Source organism: Somniosus microcephalus, chromosome 18 (genome assembly GCF_052327205.1).
Source record: "Somniosus microcephalus isolate GS21.2 chromosome 18, FLI_Smic_1.0, whole genome shotgun sequence".
Taxonomy (NCBI): domain Eukaryota; kingdom Metazoa; phylum Chordata; class Chondrichthyes; order Squaliformes; family Somniosidae; genus Somniosus; species Somniosus microcephalus.
This window is the reverse complement of record NC_141004.1, coordinates 41818659-41841743: the sequence shown is the minus strand read 5'-3', so window position 1 is coordinate 41841743 and position 23085 is coordinate 41818659. Positions and strand designations below refer to the sequence as shown.

Sequence of the window (23085 nt, the reverse complement as noted above, 5' to 3'; positions counted from 1 at the left end):
ACCTGGAAGCAGATAGCCATGGAGATCAATGCCAGGAGTTTAGCCCCGAGGACCTGGATGCAGTGCCACAAGAAGTTGAATGACCGCACACGAGTGGGCAAGGTCAGTGACTGCATCTTCAGATGCCATATTCTACCAACTGCACCAGTAGCCTCAGGCACTGCTCAAATCACCACACCCCCATTACTCACCTACCAACAATCGCTATCAATCAGGACTCATACCCAACATTCATATGCTTCATCTCACGCACACACACTTGGCATTCCTGTAAGTCTCACACTCACATCTCACAGCTTGCACACACTGCCAACTATTCAACCATGACAGCCACATCAGCCAAACAGATTGCATGACACTCACTGACACACTTCCCTCTCTCTTGCAGGACAAGGCAGTGTACAACCAGAGGCAGCAGGAACTAACCCAAGGGGGACAAACGCGCCTGCATGTTCAAACCCCCGTGGAGGAGATGGTGCTGGCCATTATTGGAATGGCCATTGCTGAGGCTGTGGCCAGCAGCGGGGCTGAAACCATCGAAGATGACGGTATCCTCATACCTAATCCTCCTTCTCACATCCCACTTCCCCCTCATCCCACACACTCTTCTGATTTACAAGCTGCAGATGGTGTAAGCAAATATCTCCAGCTCCAGCCTGGAAGGAACTAGACTCATAAACGTTAATCACCATGGTCACCTTCACAGCCACTGGCAATGCGGTCCTTGCCCCGCTCTGGGGTTGCAGTTGTGGCTGCAGCAGGAGGCAGATTTCAATGAGGATGTCCGTACTGAAGCACAGACATCTCTCACATTGTTCCTCACTGAGATTCAGGTAGGAAAGTTGCTCCTTGAACATCCTGGCTGGATATGGCCTCCTGCTGAGAGCCCTTCTTCCCTCCTCCTCCTCCTCCCTCTTCTAGCAGCTTGTGGCCTCTGTTCATTCTCCAAGTCATGCTGTATTGCACGCATGTCTGGGAGCAACTGGTTTGTGCAGAAGCCTTGAAGTCAGCAAAACGTCCTTCCACGCCTGTCACACCACTCCCTGTAGACTTTCACAACTTGAAACATTCATGGAAAGCACCAACCACTTGTAGAATCGTGCCAACAGCCAGAAGAAATCAACCTGCTGCTAAACGAGTGTTCAGCTGTTGGAGCTAGTGAGGGCATTGGCTGGAGCACTGAGCTCCAAAATGGCACCGCTGGCATCAAATCGGCATTGCACACTGATTGACATCATGATCTGCCTGCTCTGCATACTTCCGGCGGACGTTAGCTGCTCACGCACTAACGCCCTCACCTATGTGGTGTCTGGTGCAATTCCCCCCCCCGCCACAAATGTGTGCACGCGCATTGTTTGCCATTTTGGTACCCAAATGGCATCCATAGTGCCCAAACAATGGGCCCTACCGATTCCAATTTCGTGCCAATCATATCGGTCCCGAGACTGATAGATTACACACTGCAGGTCAATCATCTTGCTGGGTTTTTTTTTAAAAAAAGGAACACACAAGACTTGGAAGTACAGTATTCATAAACTGGAAGTTACAGTTACACTATATGTACGATGCATGCCAGTTTGGAAGATGCCACAGCGACTGGAGAGCTATTGATTTATTAATCAGGAATACTGTGAATACAGGATGACATTTAAATGAGTTGTCCTATATAGTTTTGATCTGAATGGTTCTTGCTCTTTTAATCAAGCAATGTAAAGCCGATGCTCAAACCTATTTGTTTCATTCAGTACCTGAAATCAGCTTTGATTTTTTTTTTTTTAAACAAAAAATTAAGAACACAGGATAACTCCTATAATGCATTATTTTGTGTTGTTGAAAAAAAGCTATAACTCACTCAGTTTTTATGAGAATATCTTCATTCTTGGGATCCAGCACGCATTTGCAAATAAGCTCCTGGGTTACTGGAATGGCGACGTTATTTGACACACAGAGATCTGATAAATAGTCTAAAAATCTGTTAGAAAGGGACAAGAATTAGAGACAAGTATTTGATAAAATTGCAAATTATTTAATTAACCCTTTAACTCGACAGGTCTTCATACTTTAACCCACAAAGCCTTATTTTCAAAAACATCTGGAAATAAACTGATATCAGTAAAAGTGACCATGAACTTGACGGATTATCATGAAAAGCCAACTCGCTCACTAACGGCCTTTAGGGAAGGAAACCTGCTGTCCTTATCTGGTCTGGCCTACATGTGACTGCAGTTCCACACCAATGTGGTTGACCCTTAACTGCTTTCTGAAGTGGTCTAGCAAGCCACTCAGTTATATCAAACTGCTACCATTAGCAGTTCAAGAAGGCGGCCCATCATCACCTTCTCACGGATACTAGAGGTGTAATAAATGTCAACCTTGCCAACAATGCCTACAGAATGAATATTAAAAAAAATTAGAATTGTAACAAGTTGTGTTAGATTAGAATATTAACATTGTATAACCCAACAAAGTTTTCTTTAAAAATCATTTTCTAACAATATGTTATTGAAGGAATATTCCACTTCCAAACACCACATTTAATACTCAAATAATGATTTCCTGACATAAAATTGATTCTTATTGTTCTTAAACAACAGGGCCCGTAATTTGCGGTCAGTGCTGACCTCAAAGAAAGCTGCCCACAAAGATCTTGCGATCTCTGTGGCGAAACCTTTAAGTTTCTCGACTTTAAATTGACTGTAGCGCCGTCAAAAGGGTAACCCCAGCACAGAGCAGCAGTGATGTCATCAAGCTGTCTAAGAAGCCAATCACATTGAAGAGCTCTCAGACAGCAAACCAGGAGATAAAAAGCACTGATTCAATTCACATTTAAAAAATTTTAGAGAGCAAAATAAAGATTGGGATATATATATAGGGTTAAGGTAGAAGCTGAAATATAAACAAACTTTAAAAACAATATATATTACTTTTAAAATCTAGTAATTTTCTATCATAATGGAGAAATTTGACATTCCACAAATATAAAATTTGGTTTTCAGGGCCAGAACAGTTGATCAGCAGTCAATACGCTGTTAAAACCCCAGTTACACCGATTCCAACAAGACTTAACTTTTAATGAGGTGTTTAACAGTGTAATTAGATCAGAAAACCTTAAGTTTGCATCAGTCCAACTGATTTCATGGATTAACAACAGAAAATGCTGGAAAAACTCAGCAGGTCAGGCAACATTCGTGGAGAGAAATTTGAGTTGACGTTTCGGGTCGAAACCCTTCTTCAAAACTGGAAAGAAAAGAAAATAGATCCAGCCTCTGCAGTATTTTGCTATCGATTTCATGGATTGCCAGCTCTGGGAGTTCCACAGCGCGGCCGATGGCAGAGCAGGAAATGACTGACCGCAATTTCAGGATTTCCTCATTTAGCTACGCATGCGCTAAATCCTGAAGTTATGGTCAGTTTCAGAGAGGAAATGATGGCGAACGCTACAGTTCACCATCATTATCAATGCAAAATCCGGGCCATGATTTTACGTCCTTTCCACTTTACTGGAAGCAGCTATGACTGATTTGAAGCAACTGATGTCAGCACTTGGTGCTGAAAGGTTATTAATTGCTACAATACACAAGGGAAATAGAAATATTGGCCTTTTTTTTTTAAATAAGGGGGAGCGTGAAGGGTGCCGGGGAGTGCAATTTTCAGGTACAAATGGGTGGAGTTTGCACTGCCCATACGTACCAGGCAGTAAACCACCCTACCATTGGTCCAAAAAGGAATCGTAAGTGGCTGCTCATGAAAAAAAAAGTGTTTGAGAATTTTTGTGGGGCAAGGAGGTACATGTGTGTTCCTCCTGGCTCCACAGAACTACTGAAGCCTGCTGCTGGCTCGTGCTCAACAACCTCCGGGGTTGACTCCCCTCCCCAGCCCTGACCTGCCACAACTAGTGAGCTGCAAGTGCCAAATGGGCTACACTGAAATGAGGCCTGATCCAGAAGATGGTCCAGGCATCATGACATCAGCTTCAAAATCCCCCCATTGAGTCTTAACCTCAGTGCAGCCACCAAGTTCCACCTTCCTTGCTATTAGGCCATGTCATGCCCAAGAATAACATGCATGAATGGAAAGGACATTAAACTCATCTGAATCAATGATTCATCCTGTGTTTGAAGCCAGGTGAGTGTGTTATGTCTCTACCTGGCCTTAAATTTAATGCTATTACTTATTCTTCATTATTGTTTTTTGATAAATTCTACAGCAGAGGCATTTTGTCCAAAATACTTCAGTGCTCATCACACTTCAATGTCCATCAGACTATCTACGTGCATGTTTCTGTGTCACACTTGCACCTGATTGGCTCAAATCTTGTATTGATAAAGCAGCAACAAATTAAAACTCTAACTATGAGCTGTGTAGAAAATATATTAATTTGAAAAAAGAATTTGATCACATCACTTACAAAATTAAAAACCTATTTTTAAATATTCCCCATCACTTCTGCTCCCTTTTAAAATGAATGGGAGCTAATCTGAGATGCAACTGTGTGCCCTATTTACAGTGCCACATAATCCACACACTGTTACTATCCAATTGCATAAATCAAAACTTGTTCAGCTATTTAAAGCTGCAGCCAATTGTTCGAGTAATACCAAAAGTAACCTGGGCCCTGATTTATTGGGGTAGATTTTCAACTTGCCATCCGGGCCTAAAACTTGCGTTGTGGATTGGCCAATCGTTATAGAAACCAATGGAAAGCAGATGGTTTCTACAACATAGGATATACGGCACAGAAACAGGCCATTCGGTCTAACCAGTCCATGCCGACGTTAATGCTCCTCTCGAGCCTCCTCCCGTCTTTCCTCATCTAAATCTATCAGCATAACCCTCTATTCCCTTCTCCCTCATATGCTTGTCTAGCCTCCCCTTAAATGCATCTATACTATTCGCTTCCACCACTCCCTGTGGTAGCGAGTTCCACATTCTCACCACTCTTTGGGTAAAGAAGTTTCTTCTGAATTCCCTATTGGATTTCTTGGTGACTATCTTATATTGATGGCCTCTAGTTATGCTCTTCCCAACAAGTGGAAATATTCTCTCTGTATCCACTCTATCAAAGCCTTTCATAATTTTAAAGACCTCTATTAGGTCACCCTTCAGCCTTCTTTTTTCAGAGAAAAGAGACCCAGCCTGTTCATCCTTTCCTGATATGTATACCCTCGCATTTCTGGTATCATCCTTGTAAATCTTCTCTGCACCCTCTCCAGTGCCTCTATATCCTTTTTATAATATGGCGACCAGAACTATACGCAGTACTCAAAGTGTGGTCTAACCAAGGTTCAATACAGGTTTAGCATAACTTCCCTACTTTTCAATTCTATACCTCTAAAAATAAACCCTAGTGCTTGGTTTGCTTTTTTATGGCCTTGTTAACCTGTGGCGCAACTTTTAGTGATTTGTGTATTTGTACTCCGAGATCCCTTTGTTCCTTTACCCCACCTAGACTCGCACCTTCCAAGTAGTAAGTGACCTCCCTATTCTTCCTACCAAAAGGTAATACCTCATATTTATCTGTGTTGAACTTCATTTGCCAATTATATGCCCATTCTGCAAGTTTATTAATGTCCTCCTGTAATTTGTTGCAATCCTCCTTAGTTTTGACTTCCCCCCCCCCCCACAATTTGGTGTCATCCGCAAATTTAGAAATTGTGTTTTTGATTCCAAAGTCTAAGTCGTTAATATAAATTGTGAACAAAAGTGGTCCCAGCACTGATCCTTGTAGAACACCATTAACCACCTTCTGCCACTGTGAACCATTTCCCCCTACTCTCTGCTTTCTGTCTTGAAGCCAGCTAGCTATCCATTCTGCTACTTGTCCCCTGACTCCGCATTCTCTGACCTTGTACATCAGTCTATTATGGGGTACCTTATCGAGGCCTTTTGAAAATCTAGATAAATTACATCTTACCACGGTCTACTCTCTCTGTTACCTCTTCAAAAAATTCAATGAGGTTTGTCAAGCAAGACTTTCCCTTTTGAAATCCATGCTGATTATTCATTACTATGTTTTTGGTTTCTAGATATTCTATTTTCTCTTTTAGTAGGGATTCCATTATTTTTCCTACCATCGATGTTAAGCTGACTGGTCTATAATTAGTTGTGTTGCAACTTTTAGTGATTTGTGTATTTGTACTCAGAGATTAGCTATCCAGCGACCAATCCACAATGCCAGTTTTACTGCCTGGCAGCAAGCTGAAACCGTAGCCAATCATGTTTAAATCTCGAAGCAGTTGGCACAATTAATTACTTGTGGCATGCAGTAACAATTGGCACACATAGCAGCCAATCGGTGCCAACAACATCCCAAAAACTGGAATGAAATGAATGGCCTTTTAATCTTTTTTTGGTGGGGTTAGTTGAGAGAAGAATGTTGAGCAAAATACTGGGAGAACTCCCCAATCTTCAAGTAATGTCCACCTGAATAGGCAGACGGGATCTCAAAGGACTGTATCTCTGACAATACAAGACTACTTCAGCACTCCAGAGGTGGCTGGAGGAAGCCCCTCAGCAGAAACTGCTTCCGAGACGTTCACAGAACATTCGACCAACGCTGAACTCAATGGCTGTACTGCACTGACCACACCTGACTGAAGCACATTGAATGGATGGACCACATCAAAAACCATGCATCATCCTACCTGGGTTCTCGGTTCTTCCTCACCAGTTTGACAAAGGTTTCAATCTCGGTTTTTGTGATGTGCTTTTCCAGCAGCTTCCGGTTGTTGTGGAGCAGAGCAGTGATTGTGTCTTCAGCCATAATGTCATAGCCAATCTGAGACTGCATCACTCCAAATTGCTTCGCTATGTGTTCCTAGCACAGTAACAAGAGGGAGATGGCGAACAAAAATACATTTGTTTTCTAACCCCATCGTCTCCGCCCTCATCAAGACTGCATGGCGTGAGATTACTACTCAATGATTTAGTACCCTTGAAACCTGGAAGTTTCACTGTTGCCGCACAGTTTTGTACAAATACAATAGCTTCCTTCCCCCTCCCCCACCCACCCCCCCCCCCCCCACACCCTCCCATAAACATTCCAAAAGAGTCAGGTGCCTTACAAAAGCATTGTTTCATCTGGGTTCTTTGTGAGGTAGATTTTATGAATTATTACTTCCGATGCCTTGCTACGCATGATGGGGACACAAAACAGGAATTCAGGCATGGAGGTCAGCACGCCCCAGACAATGTCACAGGTTATGGAAAACTGTCTTATGGAAGGGAATCCAGTTCTATCACCACTAGTTAGTTTATTAATGATTTAGCCATACAATAGCAGGAGCTGGAAGTAGGCAGGACAATGAGAATGCACTCCTCCTTTAATTACAGCCAACTGGCAAGGTTCATACATGAAGTGGTATCTACACTTTTCTCTATTACTTTTAACTGTAAATAAAATACAGGGGTATCTCACTGCTGACTGTGTGTATTGGCAATTATTCCATGTTAGAATTCCCAAGCAGCACAGGCACAAGTGAGTGATGATCTCATGAATGAATGAGAAAGCCTGCAGTCCAGTCAGTGGAGGGAAACCTTTTATCCTGAGGGCCTATGGCTTCTGGGAGTACCTTCAGCGTGAATGAGTTCAGAAACACCACATGTTGCCACTGATCATTAAGTGTTACATCCTGTGTGATTAATCAAACTTTTTATTCTCAGATCTTGGAAGCAGTGAAATTACTGCTCACCTAGTCTATAAATTCTGTATTTTTATTTTGTGTACTTGAGTAACATGTGCTACTTTGTAGAAGCAAACTGTCTCACATTGTGCCCTTTGTACATTGCCGGTTGCTCTCAATAGCGATATTAGAAAAACCTTGTTTTACAAATCTGCCTCACGGATGCTCATTGAAGACATTCATTCCCGCTTGAGGTCATGCTTAAGAATTGAGTTTGAACCAATGGGCATGAGCCATTGCACCGTACCTGGTTTTTTCTGTAATCATCCTGTGAATGCCTAAGTACTCTGTAACAGAGTCGGAACATGTACTGGTATGGTGCATTCTTCTGATCAGCCAGCTCCTCCAACTTTAACATGGGCCCTTCTCCTCGATCTTGAAAAGGAACCTTCAGGATTCCAAATATCTGCGCAAAGGAGGCAACAGGTTGATGATTATATAGTGTTTTCACTATAAAAAACACGTCTAGCAGAACCATTTACAGCAAAATTCTATCCCTCACACTGATATTTTACTGCAAGAAGAGATTCTCAGGAGCGACCTGAATGACCAACTGTATTGGGACTGCCAACATTACATAGGTGCACAATTCCAACAGCAGTCACTGGATAACCATCAGGACAGGAACCTTGACAACTTACCCCGAAGCAATGAGGGAGACCGAGAGCCCCAGCTGAGATCAGCGGATTGAGCCCTGATCAAAGGTCAGGTCTTCCTAGTCTGTAGGGCTCAGCTACTCACTGGGTAAACTCACTGAGCCATCGAAGAAGGCTCTCAAGAGACAAGGGTCATGTCATTTTATAATACTAATAGCTAAAGACTTAGTAAGGAACTGGAGGGAGAATCACCAAATCTGGAGATTTGTTTCGAGCAGGAAAGGAACAGATTGTGGTCATGTGGTGGTCATCAGTAAGCATGGGGCGGGGGGGGGGGGGGGGGGAGGAGAGGAGTTACTTCAAAGTCTTACAAATTAAAAAAATCACAATATTTTTCTTTATTCCCATATTCATATTAACTAAGGATATCTGGAGAATGGATTACCTGTTCTGGAAATTATTAGAGAACATTAAGCTGCAATTTTAGCAGCTTGACTGAGGGACTGTAGCCAGAACCCTAAATTAAGTCTAACATAGACTAACAGTAAATAAAGTCAGTGGGCTAGAATTTCCCAGGGCCGTGGAGGCGGGAATGGAGGCGTGTGGGGGGTTAAAATCGCAAAATCGGGGGGGGCACAAACCCAACCCGCCTCCATGCCCATTTCCCAGGAGGCGGGTACCCGACCTGAGCTGGGAGCCGCCTCCCCGAGGCGGGAAGGGGATTAGTGCCAATTAACTGCCTGTTAACAGGTAGTTAACAGGCAGTTTTTAGCCTAATCCCTATTTTTATCCCTGAAGTGTGGGCTTCCCGACGGCTCCAAACCATGCCAAGTTAGCGAGGTGGACCGTCGGGCTGAAGGGCTTGGAGGGTTCGAGAGGTCCGGTGTTCAGGTGAGTGATGGGTGCATTAGTGCAGAGGTAAGCATGTTTGGTGTGTGTAAAGTGTTTAAATAAGTTTTACTTATCTTTAATTACTAATGCAGCCTTCCTTCCTTCAGGTCTTGGGAGTCCCTCATCTCACCGGCACAGAAAGCAAAATGGCCACGAGCTGTCAAAATCTGCAGCCTCTGCTTTCTGTTCTGGAGAGATCTCTAAATCAGTCTGAGAGGAAGGAATTACAGAAGGAGTACAGATTGTCAGTGTTTGACAGCTTCAAAGAGCTGTCAAATGCGGATATTTCATCTGTCAAAAGCTCTTGTCAGATGAAATGTCAATCTGTGATGTCACCTGTTGCCGGGTGGCCCTTAATTGGCCTGCTGAGCCCGCTGGGTGGGCTCAACAAGGTCAATCAAGGGAAAATCGAGTGGGTTGTCCACAACTCGATGGAGGCGGGACTACAACCCCAAAAGTGGGAGTCCCGCCTCCTACTCGCCTCCATTGATAAAATCCAGCCCAGTGTGTTGATTTTACTTGAAATGTTTACCTTCGGTGGTACCTCAGTAATGTGCAGTCGCCCATATTGTATGTATTGTTTTGTTTAATCTTAGCCATTACATTGTTATTAATGGTATTTACCTGCTTCAGTATATTTTGTTCTCGCATCAGTTTTTGTCGTTCCCTGTTGGGTGTTGTCATGACGATGTCCAGAACATTCTGACCGTTGTTGGCAACTTCCACAACGAAGAAAACAAGATCTTCCAATAATTTGATTGCAAACCTATAATAGACAGATAATAATGCAAAATCTTTGTCACTGATCTCAGTAAGAAAGGCCAAAGACCACAGGAAATAATGTTCACCAACAAAGGTAAATGTGCAGAATTGAATACAGTCCTCACTGGATAGAACGGGAACATGATTTGCCCGCTATAGGTGGTGGATGGTAAAGCAGTGCAAACAGCTGATTGAAGCTGCCTGAAGACTCCACTTTCCAACTACCACCGGTAACGGTCAACAGTGTGAACAACTGATGGAGACTTCAGGCAGCTTCGATCAGCTGTTCACACTGTCAATTTGAAACGTGGAACGTGGGATTTGGAACATGCGATTGAGGTGTGCACGGACAGAGCAGCACAGCTGTGCAACAAAGCCCTGGAGCTGCATTCATTCCAATACACTGCCGTGCTCAAACACGTGAAACCATGTCAGCTGTGAAAGTGAAGCAAGAAGCGTCAGATCATGTGGGTTTGGAAAACTGACACCTATTCACTTGACAGCTTCAATCAGCTGTTCACACTGTTAACAGCTACGGGAGGCAGTCCGAACATGGAGACTTGCGGCAGCTTAAATCAGCTGATTGAAGCGGCCTGAAGTCTCCACCTTCTGCTAACAGTGTGAACAGCTAACTAAAGCTGCTTGAAGACCTGACTTTGTCTGAAATCAGCAGAGCTCTTTAAAATCGGTAAGTATTGAACTGCACAAAATAGTCGGCGCAATTAATCCATTTTAAGCAACTCCTTTGTAATTGACGTCTATGGTAATGACAAATGGTTAGTGCCATTTGCCCGATATAGGCAGCTGTCCATGATAAGCATGAGCGGTGTAAGTGGTGGGGGCTGTATTTAAAAAACATTCATTATTAAAAAGGACGATTCAAGATAGGTCTTAATTAGCCTGGTAGGAGGTTAAATATTGTAGATCAGAAGCAATCCCAGAAATTACATCAACACTAGTCTTGACATGCCAGGAGGAAACGTAATGCTTGGCAGCCTACGATAATGACAGTAGTCAGTTGGAGGATGTTGTGTGTTTTTAACACTGCCTGGTACAAAGAGAGTGTTTGAGCAATCATATATTTTGCCCTGTTTTTATAATGGGTGGGGCACGAACAAATTGAATTCTCTTGCAGTGAATCACCGTGTGTTTCCATACCTGTTTTATCCCAGAATTCAGCTGATTCCTAATTGGATAGTAAAGCCTCCTGATCTCCTCAGACAGAGCAAAAGGTGATTGAGAAGACTGAGAAGAAGAAAAGACTGAAGAAAGGAAGAAGAAAAAGGAAATAAACTAAGAGAAGAAAAAAAACTCCAGAAGAATAAAGGAAAACAGATAAAATCTTTCAAGGAGATGATGGTATAACTGAGAAAAATGGTTCACAGTGACTTCACAGGAACCAGTCCATGATCTGTACAGCATTATGATTTGCATTTAAAATGAACACATATTCCTCTTGTTTAGCTAATGCATAGTACAAACAGAAGACATGAAGAAGAGTAACAATATGGTCCATATTCCACTCATAGCTCCATAATGTAATTGTGGATTCAGTGCTTTTAAGTTATCAGGACAGCCTACAGACAGGGTCCAAGCCCTAATCTATGTCTGTCCTCTAGTTATATAAACACTACACATACAAAATGTTCTCACTTTCCTTCCCTACTCTCCCATGGCAGTAATTTCGCTATTCGTCACACACTATAATTCAGTCACTTTGAAATCTTATTCATAATCACTGCAAAAAAAAAATGTTCTGAAGAAAACCAGCACAGATTTGCAGCGGGGCAAGAAAAACCATTTCTCAAAAGCTCCAGGGAAAAAAAAATACTTACCCAATTGCAAACTGTACTGCAAAATCTATGTTTTTTTTAATGATACAACCTCACCCTGCCCAAAGTGTATACTGGAACAGTTTGCTCTTAAAAACAAAACAGTGGGCAGCCATCTTATCCCACTGCAGGGTGAGGTATTCAGCTTTTTCTCTGCTAACATGGGCAAGTATAATTATTTTGCTGTTGGTCAAAATTAAATCTGCCTTCAGTGAGTTGGTGATTTTGCTCTGCATCAAGTTCACACCTGCAACTACACAGCTACAGAGCAAGGCTGCAAGGATCCACAAAAAGGCCATTCATCGAACCTCGCTTGGCTCACACTTTGGGACTTTTATGGACAAGAGAATTGATCAACAATGCCTCAGGTTTTCATGAGACATTAATGGGACTTTTTTCCTAAATCATCGAGACTTGACTGATCTGCAGGCAACCTACACTCCAACCACTGCCGCTATCGAGCTGGCTGTCAGATGGAGGTGCACGAACCCAGCCCCACTTCACTTGCCCTTCCAATTGAAGCGGTTTACCTCTAGCTGGCACTTTCCCCTGATAAGCCCAGCTAAGAGTGAAAAATCAATAGTTGGAGATCACAGGACTAAACTTATGTACTACAATCCTACGATAGCCACTTGGAAGATATACTTCATAGGAAAAAGGTTCTGGTGTTACCTTCGGTCATTATGGTTTAAGGTCCCTTGCTCCAACTTTTCAACAATTGTCCCTAGAATTTTACTGGCATCGTTTGCAAAGTCCAAATCCCGGATTTCTGAAACTGGAACCGAGACAATGGCAAAGGCTTCTTTGTCTTCCTTGCTCGGGCATGTTCCAAGCTAAAATAAATAAAGATAACATTTACAGAATTTTCACGATTATTTATGCTATGTATGCAGGCTAATTCCAGAGGTATTTAATATATTTCAATCTGTCCTTCCAATTAATCAATGTAAAGTTGAAGACCTACAGTGAACTTCACATAAATGCACACTTGATCCAAGCAAACAATACCCCTCAGCAGTGTGTGCGGCAGGTCATTTGTAGAACAAATGGCACTCTACAAAGTTAGTTAATTTTTTTTTTTTTTTTAATAAAAAGACACACAATTCCAATACTCTATTTAGCATTCACTTTCATTCTATTGAACTTCAAAAAAACACATTTCTCATTCAGCCCCACTGTCTTGGATCACACCTGTTCACCACCATTCAGAGAATTCCAATGAACCAATTTAGTTCCCATTAAGCCTGCCCCATTACATAGAATTCCCGATAAATTGAAATAACGTAAGCCAAAACAAAAACGTTCCTTAATTATTGGAGTATTGTGCTAGTTTTAATTCTTTCTTGTGCACAAGTTAAGGTTGTTTTGTAACTTTTTTTTTAAATCTCTCAGTAATTGCAACAAAACCTCCCTACACACAATAGTAAGGTGTAGACTTTCAGGGTTATATTGCATTTATTGCACAGATTACATTGAATGGAACAAATCTGTTTCTTTTCCAAAATCCAGTCCGAATCTATAGTGATTCACCAAACCTAGAAAACTGCACAGAGAGACTGCAACATTTAGTGAATCACCACAGAACTATGAGTTGCCACTACTGGCAATTTTTAATATGCTGAGAAACATAGACTATCATTCTAAACGTGACCGGGAAACTTAAAATTAGACAAAGGAACCTCAATTCAATAACTACCTACCATTAGTCTTATTGGCCTCTCCTCATCGGTATCAATAGGAATATTTGTGCTTTGAATCCACGTATTGGTACACAGATGCCTCAACCTCACAAACGAATTCCTGAAATATAGAAGAGAGTATTTGTAAGAAATGACTGGCATGCTTACATACAAATGGAAGTGTTTTAAATAATGAATTTATATTCAAAAGAACCAATTTTCTGTGTTTGTTTTGCCAGCAAGAAGTCTCACCTGTCAGCCACAGATTTTGGGATATTGTGGCCATGCTGCCCATGATTTTCCGCGGAAATAAGATGAGCAGTGTTTCCACAATTTCCCGATCGCCACCTCCAGCTCTGACTTGGGAACTCAGCCCTCTAGTGTTCTGTATTTATAGGAGTGATGGTTCACCCTATCGGCGGGGGCCTTGTCTACAGATGGATAGAGAAACCATAGGCATCTTGCCCATGATTTTCGGCCCACTTGTATGGAACACTATGGGTAGTGAGTCTGTGATTTCTCAATACACACTGTGGATAACTGTGGGGCCCTGCACAGTCTCGGCTCTATAATCCCTGAAGTATTTCTGTTTAAAATAAGTTTCCTATTGATGCTTATTTGAGAGAAGAAAAAGGGTATGGGGAAGGGGAATCAGACCAAGTGGATAGGGGTGTGATGGGGCCGAATGGCCTCCTTCTATGCTGTACAAGTCTATGATTTTACTGAGAATGCCCAAGGCAGGGATTTGTTTCCTTCCTTGAATTTAAAGACAGTGCCAAACACTGAGTAAAGCATGGAGTTAGTTGGGGTTACACTCCCCCTGAATCTTCAGACTTCCATCTTAACCTTAAAAGAGCCCGTTTTGTGGCACTTATCCAGTGTATAGCACTTTTCTATCCATTCCCCCCATTTTAGACTCAGATTTAAGTGTGATTTTTCACACCTGAAATTTATAGCGGAATATGGCACGGAAAAAACTCAAGACGTTCCTGAAACTAACACAAAGATTTAATAATTTTCAACATACGTGGGTTTTAAAGATAGACATGTTATCTTAAGAAGTAGTACAATATTAGTACCTCCATTCCAAACATCAGCACCAACATGTGCGTCCAATGATGTTACTGAAACTATTAATTCATTTTATGGAAACATAATTCTATTTGGGAAAACATTCAAATTTATGTGAGAAGGGAAGTAGTATGGTTATAAAAAATAAAATTTGGCTGTGATTTCCAGTCGTTCTTTTGCATGAGATTGCCAGCTGAGGTTGATTCTGTCAAAACAGGTACCTGCAAAGTGCACGTGCAAATGGGATGAAAATATGGCTGCGCATTCATCAAACAGGAATGCCCACATTCTGAATCACAACAATGAGTTTGATCTATAGTCATTAGTAATGATGTATTTTTACACTTATAATTAGTGTTTCATACACAATGCTGACTAAAATATGTGACATAATAAACCACAAGGGACAGGCATGCATAGAACAAGGCCTAGAAATTGGGTTGGGGCACCACAGTGGCGCAAAAGTCGGCGGAGCGCAGGATTTAGCGCAGCGATCGGAGTGATACCGATCGCCAGATATTCAGTTTCAGTGCCCCTCGAGGGACACGGGGCGAGGCTCGAGGCGCTCCGCGTCCCTCTTAGGGCGCTGAAACTGATTATCGCAGCGCAACGTGCCGCAGCGCCACATGCTGCGGCACGGCACGCTGCGGTACTGCAGGCCTTCCTCCCACTGTTAAGGGGGAGGTGCCTGCAACAGCGCGATCCCCGATCGCGAGTGCCGGCAAATGAGCCCGGCACCAAGGAGAAGTGCCGGGCTCTCGGGAAACAGCCGGCAATGCCGCGGGGGGGGGCGGTTAGGAGGCCGGGGACGGGGAGCGGCCGCCCCGCACCTCCACCTTAACTTGCGCCGCTGCCGGCACAGTAAGGCCCCGTGAACCGGGCGCGGGTAGCGAGCAGCGCAACTGCGGCGTTCGCTACCAAATATCGCGAACGGGGCACGAATGGGGCGCTGCGCACACCGATGACGTCATCGGTGGCGGCGCAGCGCAAATGCCTAACGCCACCATTAGCGCCCCTACTGAATATCGCCGCAGATGCAGCCAGTGGTGCTACAGCCACTGACTGCCTCTTTAGGCGCTAACAGGTGGCGCTACTCACCCAATTTCTCCCCCCATATTTCTTCAAGGGTGATTTAACAGGAGAGATTAGTCTCCATTAGTCAAGATGTTCCCATTGGGTGCAATGCTGTTCCCCTTTTATTCCTAGAGTTAGTAGATACTGTAACTTAGTGGTGCCAAATGTGGTGTTCAATCAACAGAGCTACGCCAGACAAACATGTATCATCCATACTGGGCCAAACTTTACATAAACCAAATCTAGACTAATTCAGATTTTAGGATCCTACTTATTAACTTAAGCAGTAACTTAGAAACAATTTGGATCTAAAGCCCCCAGATCTTTTGAGAGATGTGATGATAGTTTAAATTTGAAGGTGAAGCAGATGACTAATCTTTACACACCTACTGCCAGAATGAGGTGTTACAGGGCCATAAAGCAACTGGTACAACCTGTTAGCTTTCATTTTCAACTTCAGTACCTGGGCACAAATGAATCTGTTTTTTGCAGAGTAGTTGGATCCTGTTCAAACAGCGATGCAATGTCATTTCCATGGGGCACAGCCACTAGTTTGTACCTGACCTTGTCCCCGGCCTTTCTCTTGCTGTTTCGATTCAGGGTTCTGGAGTCCCCCTGCTGAGAGAGTGTAACATCCAATTTAAAGTAGTTTCTGTTCATTCTTTATGCCTAACACAGTGTAGTCACAGAATGCTTTCAACCTATTAGTGATGTTGATTGAGGGATAAATATTGGCCAGGACACCGAGGATAACTTTCCTATTCTTCTTCGAAATAGTGCCCTGGGATCTTTTACATCCAGAGAGCAGACAGAGCCTTGGTTTAACCTCTCATCCGAAAGACGGCACTAGAGTGTCAGCCTAGATTTTTGTGTTCAAGTCTCTGGAGTGGGACTTGAACCCACAACCTTCTGAATGAGAGGCGAGAGTGCTACCCACTGAGCCACAGCTGACAGTCTATAAATACTGTAAAAGTAGCTTTACATAATAACTACTCTAAAAAGAGCAGTGGTGTTTTATATAATGGCTTAAAGGCAAATTTCTCTTTCAACAAAAACTTATTTACCCCAGATGATTCACCCGGACCATCATTTTTTAATCTTTCTGCTCCTCGTCCCTTTTCAAGTAAAGTAAAGTAGGCAGGTCGCAGTCAGCTGTCATGCTGTGTCAGCACTCCTCAGTAACATAGTACGGGAACTGGAGAAGTTGATAAGGCCCATGACAGCCACAATTCACCTTTAGTCAGTAGCTCTGAGATGATCTCACTTGGCCAAGATCAGAAACCCGCCATGTTCTGTGCGGAATCATGGGGTGGAGCCTACATCCCACCTTCCCAGTACAGTGCATCAGAATATGAATACACTGCGCCATAGGACAACCAGCACCTGCACAAATTAAATCCCCGAGTGCTTGGCACTCGCAGAGTTATAATTCTTTCACCAATTCTCTTTCCTTTTCTCCCTTCTTGAAGGCAGAGACTCTTGCTTGAGTACAGTTCCACAGGTGTTGCCAGCCCTTTAGTACTTTACCTACATCACCATTCTTCACACGTGAGCCTACACAGTGAATCAATGTTATTCCTACATTACAACAGTGACTACACTTCAAAAAATACTTCATTGGCTTTAAAGCACTTTGGGATGTCCAGTGGTCATGAAAGGTGCTATATAAATGCAACTCTCTCTTTTTCAATCTTCAACAGCATCACAGCTGAACCCAGTCCAGTCCTCATTTGACATTAGGAGTCAATAGGATAGCTATGTGGAGAGGGAACCCTGGCTATTTCCCCCCTCCTTACCCCAGGGACAATACTCCCAATTGTACAACTACGACTTCTGTCTCAGAGAACTTACTGACTAATTTTTGTACTAAATTCACTTCAGTGTTTGACATTAAAAATAAAACTTACCACAGATTTTGAATCAGAGGCATCTCCCTTGTAAGCTGAGTTTTCCTAAAAGAAAATTGAGATTTAATATAATGAAATTAATATTTTCTGTCCACAAAGAAGAAAACTATCAAAATGCTTAAAAACAGAGGACAAGGTAAAGTTAGCTATCGAATCATGTAAAGGTTGTCCGAAAGAAGCAAAACAAAATAAATCTGTACCTATTGAAAGTTGTTATGGATATAACGTATGGTGATGGAACAGACAGTAATCCTAAATTACTATCTCTGATATTTAGGTTTGGCAGGAATGACGTATGAGGAGAGATTGGGTCGATTGGGCTTATACTCGCTGGAGTTTAGAAGAATGAGGGGGGATCTCATTGAAACTTATAAAATTCTAACAGGACTAGACAGACTAGATGCAGGAAGGATGTTCCCGATGGCCGGGGAGTCCAGAACCAGGGGTCAGAGTCTAAGGATAAGGGGTAAGCCATTTAGGACAGAGATGAGGAGGAATTTCTTCACCCAGAGTGGTGAACCTGTGGAATTCTCTACCACAGAAGGCAGTTGAGGCCAATTCATTAAATATATTCAGAAAGGTGTTAGATATATTTCTTAAGGCTAAAAGGATCAAGGGATATGGAGAGAAGGCAGGGACAGGGTACTGAATTTGGATGATCAGCCATGATCTCATTGAATGGCGGAGCAGGCTCGAGGGGCCGAATGGCCTACTCCTGCTCCTATCTTCTATGTTTCTATCTATGTTTCTATGCAACCCGCCAGGATCTGCAGTCTCCAGGAATTAAAGATTAATCTCGGTCACTGCTGCGAGCAACCCAGGAGAAAAATCATAGGGGCATTAAAAAAAGTGTGTTTTCTTTCATTTGCTTGAAACACTTCCATTTATTAGCATCTCACCTTGTTCCACCCCTCTCACTTCTTATTTAAAATTCTCATTCTCTACCGCCCACCCAAGTACAATAAAAATTTTATCACCGAGATATCTTCGCTACCTTCCTCCCTCAGCACTGAGCGACTTCTCATCCTCGGTGATTTCAACCTCCATCTCAAGTCATCATGCTCTCTCTCCTGAGTCCACTTATCTCCTATCCTCCCTTAATCTCTCCCTCCCTCCCTTAATCTCTCCCTCCATGTGAACTCCCCAACCCATATTCATGGCCACCCCCTTCACCTTGCCATCTCTCGTGGCCTCGCGACTCCCACCGTGTCAATCGCAGATAAGGCCATCTCTGACCACTTCCTTGTATTGCTCTCCACCCACATCCCCCTTCCCTTCCCCAACCAACTCTACTTCCTTCTGTGTTTGCCCCTTCACCACCATCTTTGATGCCCTAGTCCCTATTAAAACAATTACTCTCTCTCACCCTGGCCGTTCCCCCGGTACAGCTCTCATCTTTGCTCCTTCAAGTCCAAGGGACGCAGACTTGAACGGATATGGCGGACAACTGGTTTAGCCATTCACCTCCAGACCTGGCTGGATCACAAAGCATTATCGGGTTCTACTCTTGTCTGCCAAAACTGCTCACTATTCCAGGATCATTCTAGAATGCAAAGATAACCCCCGGCTACTATTCTCTACTGCTAATTGACTTCTTAAACCCCTCTCCCCTGTCTCCTCCACACTCACCTCCAACAACAAGTGCGTGGAGCTCATGGACTTCTTTGTCTCTAAGATTGAGACCATCTGATCAGCTGCCTCTGCCACTTCGCTTCTTTCCCTAGCCCACCGGGTCAAACTTCCTCTAAGATTCCCCCCTGCCCTAGCCCTGAACTCGCATCTTTCTCCAGTTTCTCGCCGATCTCCCCTCTTGACCTCTCCACGCTCATCTTGTCCCCTTGGCGACATCATCTTAAAACACAGCATTGGGTTCCACATGTACGCTGACGACACCCAGCTCTACCTCAGCAGCACTTCTTTCGATCCCTCCACGGTCTCTAAATTGTCAGACTGCTTGTCCGATGAGCAGAAATTTTCTCCAATTAAATATTGGGAAGACCGAAGCCATTGTCTTTGGTCCCCGCCACCAACTCCGTTCCCTAGCCACTGACTCCAGCCCTCTCCCGAGCATCTGTCTGAGGCTGAACCACATTGTTCGCAACCTTGGTGTCATATTTGACCCTGAAATTAGCTTCCAACCACATATCCGCGGCATAACTAAGATCACCTATTTCCACCTCTAACATCGCCCGTCTCCGGCCCTGCCTCAGCTCATCTGCTGCTGAAACCTTCATCCATGCCTTTGTTACCCCTAGACTTGACCATTCCAACGCACTCCTGGCTGGCCTCCTACATTCTACCCTACGTAAACGTGGTCATCCAAAACTCAGCTACCCGTGTCCTATCTCGCACCAAGTCCCGTTCAGCTGCCCCCTAAAGCCCATAAAGATTATCCACTGGAAATTGGATCAGTGGCTAGCGGGACCCACCCAAACACTGGCAGCTGTATGTGAACTGCCTCCCATTGCTACCAGGGCTGGTATATAACAGGCAGAATCGCTAGGCAGCTGCTGACAGGCAGAAGTGAATTTAAAAAGAACATTTTATAGGACCTTTAAATCATTCTAAATTTGCTTCTCAATGATAGTTTGGATTTGTTTTGTTTCTTTTCATCAAAGCCTAATTTTCTGAGGCTTCCTTTTATTACCCTGAAACATTCAACAGAGGATGTAATGGTGTATCCACTAGGAAGTCCCCTCTGTGTGATTTTGATGAAAAAGAGGAATACAGGGAGGCCAGGCTAATTGGGCACCACAGGTGGAATGTGGCACCCACTCTCAGGTACCCTCACACCAATATCTACAGACCAAGGTGCTGCTCTCCATCTGCGTGCACAGCACTCCTGAGGCTATACCACATCTGGAGCCCATCCCTACCAGAGGCACCATAATAGGTTACCACGGCCCTAAGCTTCTATGTCACAGGGTCATTTAAGGTTGCATCTGGAAACATTCGTACCAATCAGCCATTTGGCTGTACACAGATGCATACAAAAAGTTACATTGCTTGTTGGAGCTGACAAGTATAACACCTTCCCAACTGGACCCTGGACTTCCTAACAAACAGACCCCAGTCTGTCAAATTAGGTAACCACACCTCCCCCCCCCTGACCCTGAACACGGGGGCCCCACAAGGATGTGTGCTGAGCCCCCTCCTCTACTCCCTCTTCACCCACGACTGTGTGGCTGTTCATGGTTCGAACACCATCATCAAGTTTGCGGATGATACCACGGTAGTAGGCCAGATCACCAACAACGATGAGTCAGCCTACAGGGAGGAGGTCCAGCATCTCGTGAAGTGGTGCGCCGATAACAACCTGGCCCTTAACACCAAGAAAACCAAAGAAATCATTGTGGACTTCAGGAAGTCTAAAGGCGGAAGTCACACCCCCATCCACATCAATGGGGCTGTGGTGGAAAGGGTGGACAGCTTTAAGTTCCTCGGAGTCCACATCACGGAAGACCTCTCCTGGTCCCTCAATACCTCCTCTCTGGTGAAGAAGGCCCAGCAGCACCTATATTTCCTAAGGAGGCTGAAGGGATGTAACCTGTCACCCCTGATCCTCTCTAACTTTTACCGCTGCACAATAGAGAGCATCCTGACGAACTGTATCACAGTATGGTATGGCAGCTGTAGCTACTATGACCGGAAAGCCCTGCAGCGGGTAGTCAAAACTGCCCAACGCATTACCGGCACCCGGCTACCGACCATAGAGCACATATACCAGAAACGCGGTTTACGGAGGTCACGGTCCATCATCAAAGACCCTACCCACCCCAGCCACAGTCTGTTCGCCCTCCTGCCATCTGGGAGACGCTACAGATGCATTCGCACCCGTACGACCAGATTTAGGAACAGCTTCTTTCCCAGGGCTGTCATCCTACTGAACTCCACAAATAAACTCTAAAGCCTGCACATCTGCCAATGCACTTTATTATGGTTATGTTTATGTTAATGTATTACAAGCCAAATGTATGTTGAATGTTTAAATGTCTTAATCTAAATGTACACTCTCGGGAGCCGCAAGCCTACATTTCGTTGTACTGCACTTGTGCACTAACAATGACAATAAAAGTTGATTTGATTTGATTTGATTCCATATGGACATTTCTCATCAGCGTGAGAAAGCCATGCAGTTTTACTGTGTGGTAGGATTCCCCAAGGTGCAAGGTGTCATTGATTGCACCATACATTCCTCTTCCCAACAGTCTAAACAACTTCCTCACCAGGAAAAGGTTTCAGTTGATAAATGCATGGTAAGTGATCACAAACGTCAAATAATGCCTGTTAATGCTTGCTATTCAGAAATGCCACAGTTCTTTAAGTTTGAGGCCGTCCACCATGCCATCAGTGTTTGCAGCTGAAAAGCAAGTGTTTGGATGGCTCTGTGACTCAATGGTAGCGCACTTACTTTTGAATTACAAAGTTTAAGTTCAAGCCCCACTCCAGAGACTTCAGCACATAATTTGGACTGGCACGTCAGTGCAGTACTGAAGGAGTGCTGCACTGTCACAGGTGCTCTCTTTCGGACGAGATGTTAAACCAAGGCTTTGTCTGCACTGTCAGGTGGACATAAAAAATCCCATGGCACTATTTGAAAAAGAGCAGGGGAGTTCTTCTGATGTCTTGGCCAATATTTATCCATTAACCAACATCACTAGGACAGATTACCTGGTTATTTATCTCATTGCTATTTGTGGAACCTTGCTGTGCGCAAAACTGGCTGCCGCATTTCCCTACATTACAATAGTGACTACACTTCAAAATGTATCTTAATTAGCTGTACAGTGCTTTGGAATGTCCAGAGGTCGTGAAAGGCGCTATAGAAGTGCAAGTTCCTTCTTTCTTTCATTCCTTGGAGATCAGAGCTACCCTCTGCAGCAGTGACTGATAACCCCAATTCAGTTCCCTCGGAGCCTTGGTGAGCTTCAATGTAACAAGGTTCATGGTGCCACCAGAATCATTATAGAGCAGCCACCTAGTACTCTGAAGGCGCACTTCAGGTGCCAGGTACAGCTCTGCAGTACAGTCCAGCCAGGGTGTCTGGAAACATGGTGGTGTGCTGCACGCTGTACAACTTTGCTCTTCAAGGTGGACTCCCAGTGCATACCCTGGACGAGGAGGAGGAGGAAGGAATACAAGACTAGAGGATAGCTGTGAGTCAACAGTCGGAAGATGTTGCACAGGAGAACCCTCTGCTGGCTGTAAGATGTCTACAGGGAGCTAATTGGAACAGCTTTTCCTAACTATTACTTGCGGCCACTGCTACAATAGTTCTGTTCTCCTGTTACCCCTTTTCAAAAACACCAAATTGTTCTTATTTGGTGATCTGGCTCTCACATTTCATGTTTATCATTTCTGTAGCATTCTCCAAGGCATTTGCCCACCTAGCCAAAAAGCAGTCTGCAAATCGCATATGGATTTTTAACTAAAAAATGACCTGTTCATCTTCCTACTCTTTTTGTTCCACCATGTTTCTCCTTGGTGACTGCAATGGTGTGCTCTTTCAGTCCTAATCTTCTACTTTTTGCCTCAGTGTTAGGAGGGCACAAAGAAGCCTTTAGGTACTGGTGTGGTCCTCATCACAGGGC

General features: G+C 43.9%; 1 protein-coding gene across 2 annotated transcripts in view; it reads right to left on the bottom strand.

Annotated features, from left to right (window-relative positions):
- itpr3 (inositol 1,4,5-trisphosphate receptor, type 3) overlaps positions 1 to 23085 on the bottom strand; it is a 324911-nt gene that overhangs the window by 131000 nt on the left and 170826 nt on the right. For both annotated transcript variants that reach the window (XM_086011397.1, XM_086011396.1), the window contains exons 10-17: positions 17495 to 17539; positions 16051 to 16205; positions 13464 to 13563; positions 12436 to 12596; positions 9794 to 9935; positions 7930 to 8088; positions 6645 to 6817; positions 1853 to 1972 (exon numbers count right to left, since the gene is read on the bottom strand). In XM_086011397.1, coding sequence (XP_085867523.1) covers positions 1853 to 1972; positions 6645 to 6817; positions 7930 to 8088; positions 9794 to 9935; positions 12436 to 12596; positions 13464 to 13563; positions 16051 to 16205; positions 17495 to 17539 — 1055 coding nt within the window. The remainder of the gene's footprint in view (positions 1 to 1852; positions 1973 to 6644; positions 6818 to 7929; positions 8089 to 9793; positions 9936 to 12435; positions 12597 to 13463; positions 13564 to 16050; positions 16206 to 17494; positions 17540 to 23085) is intronic.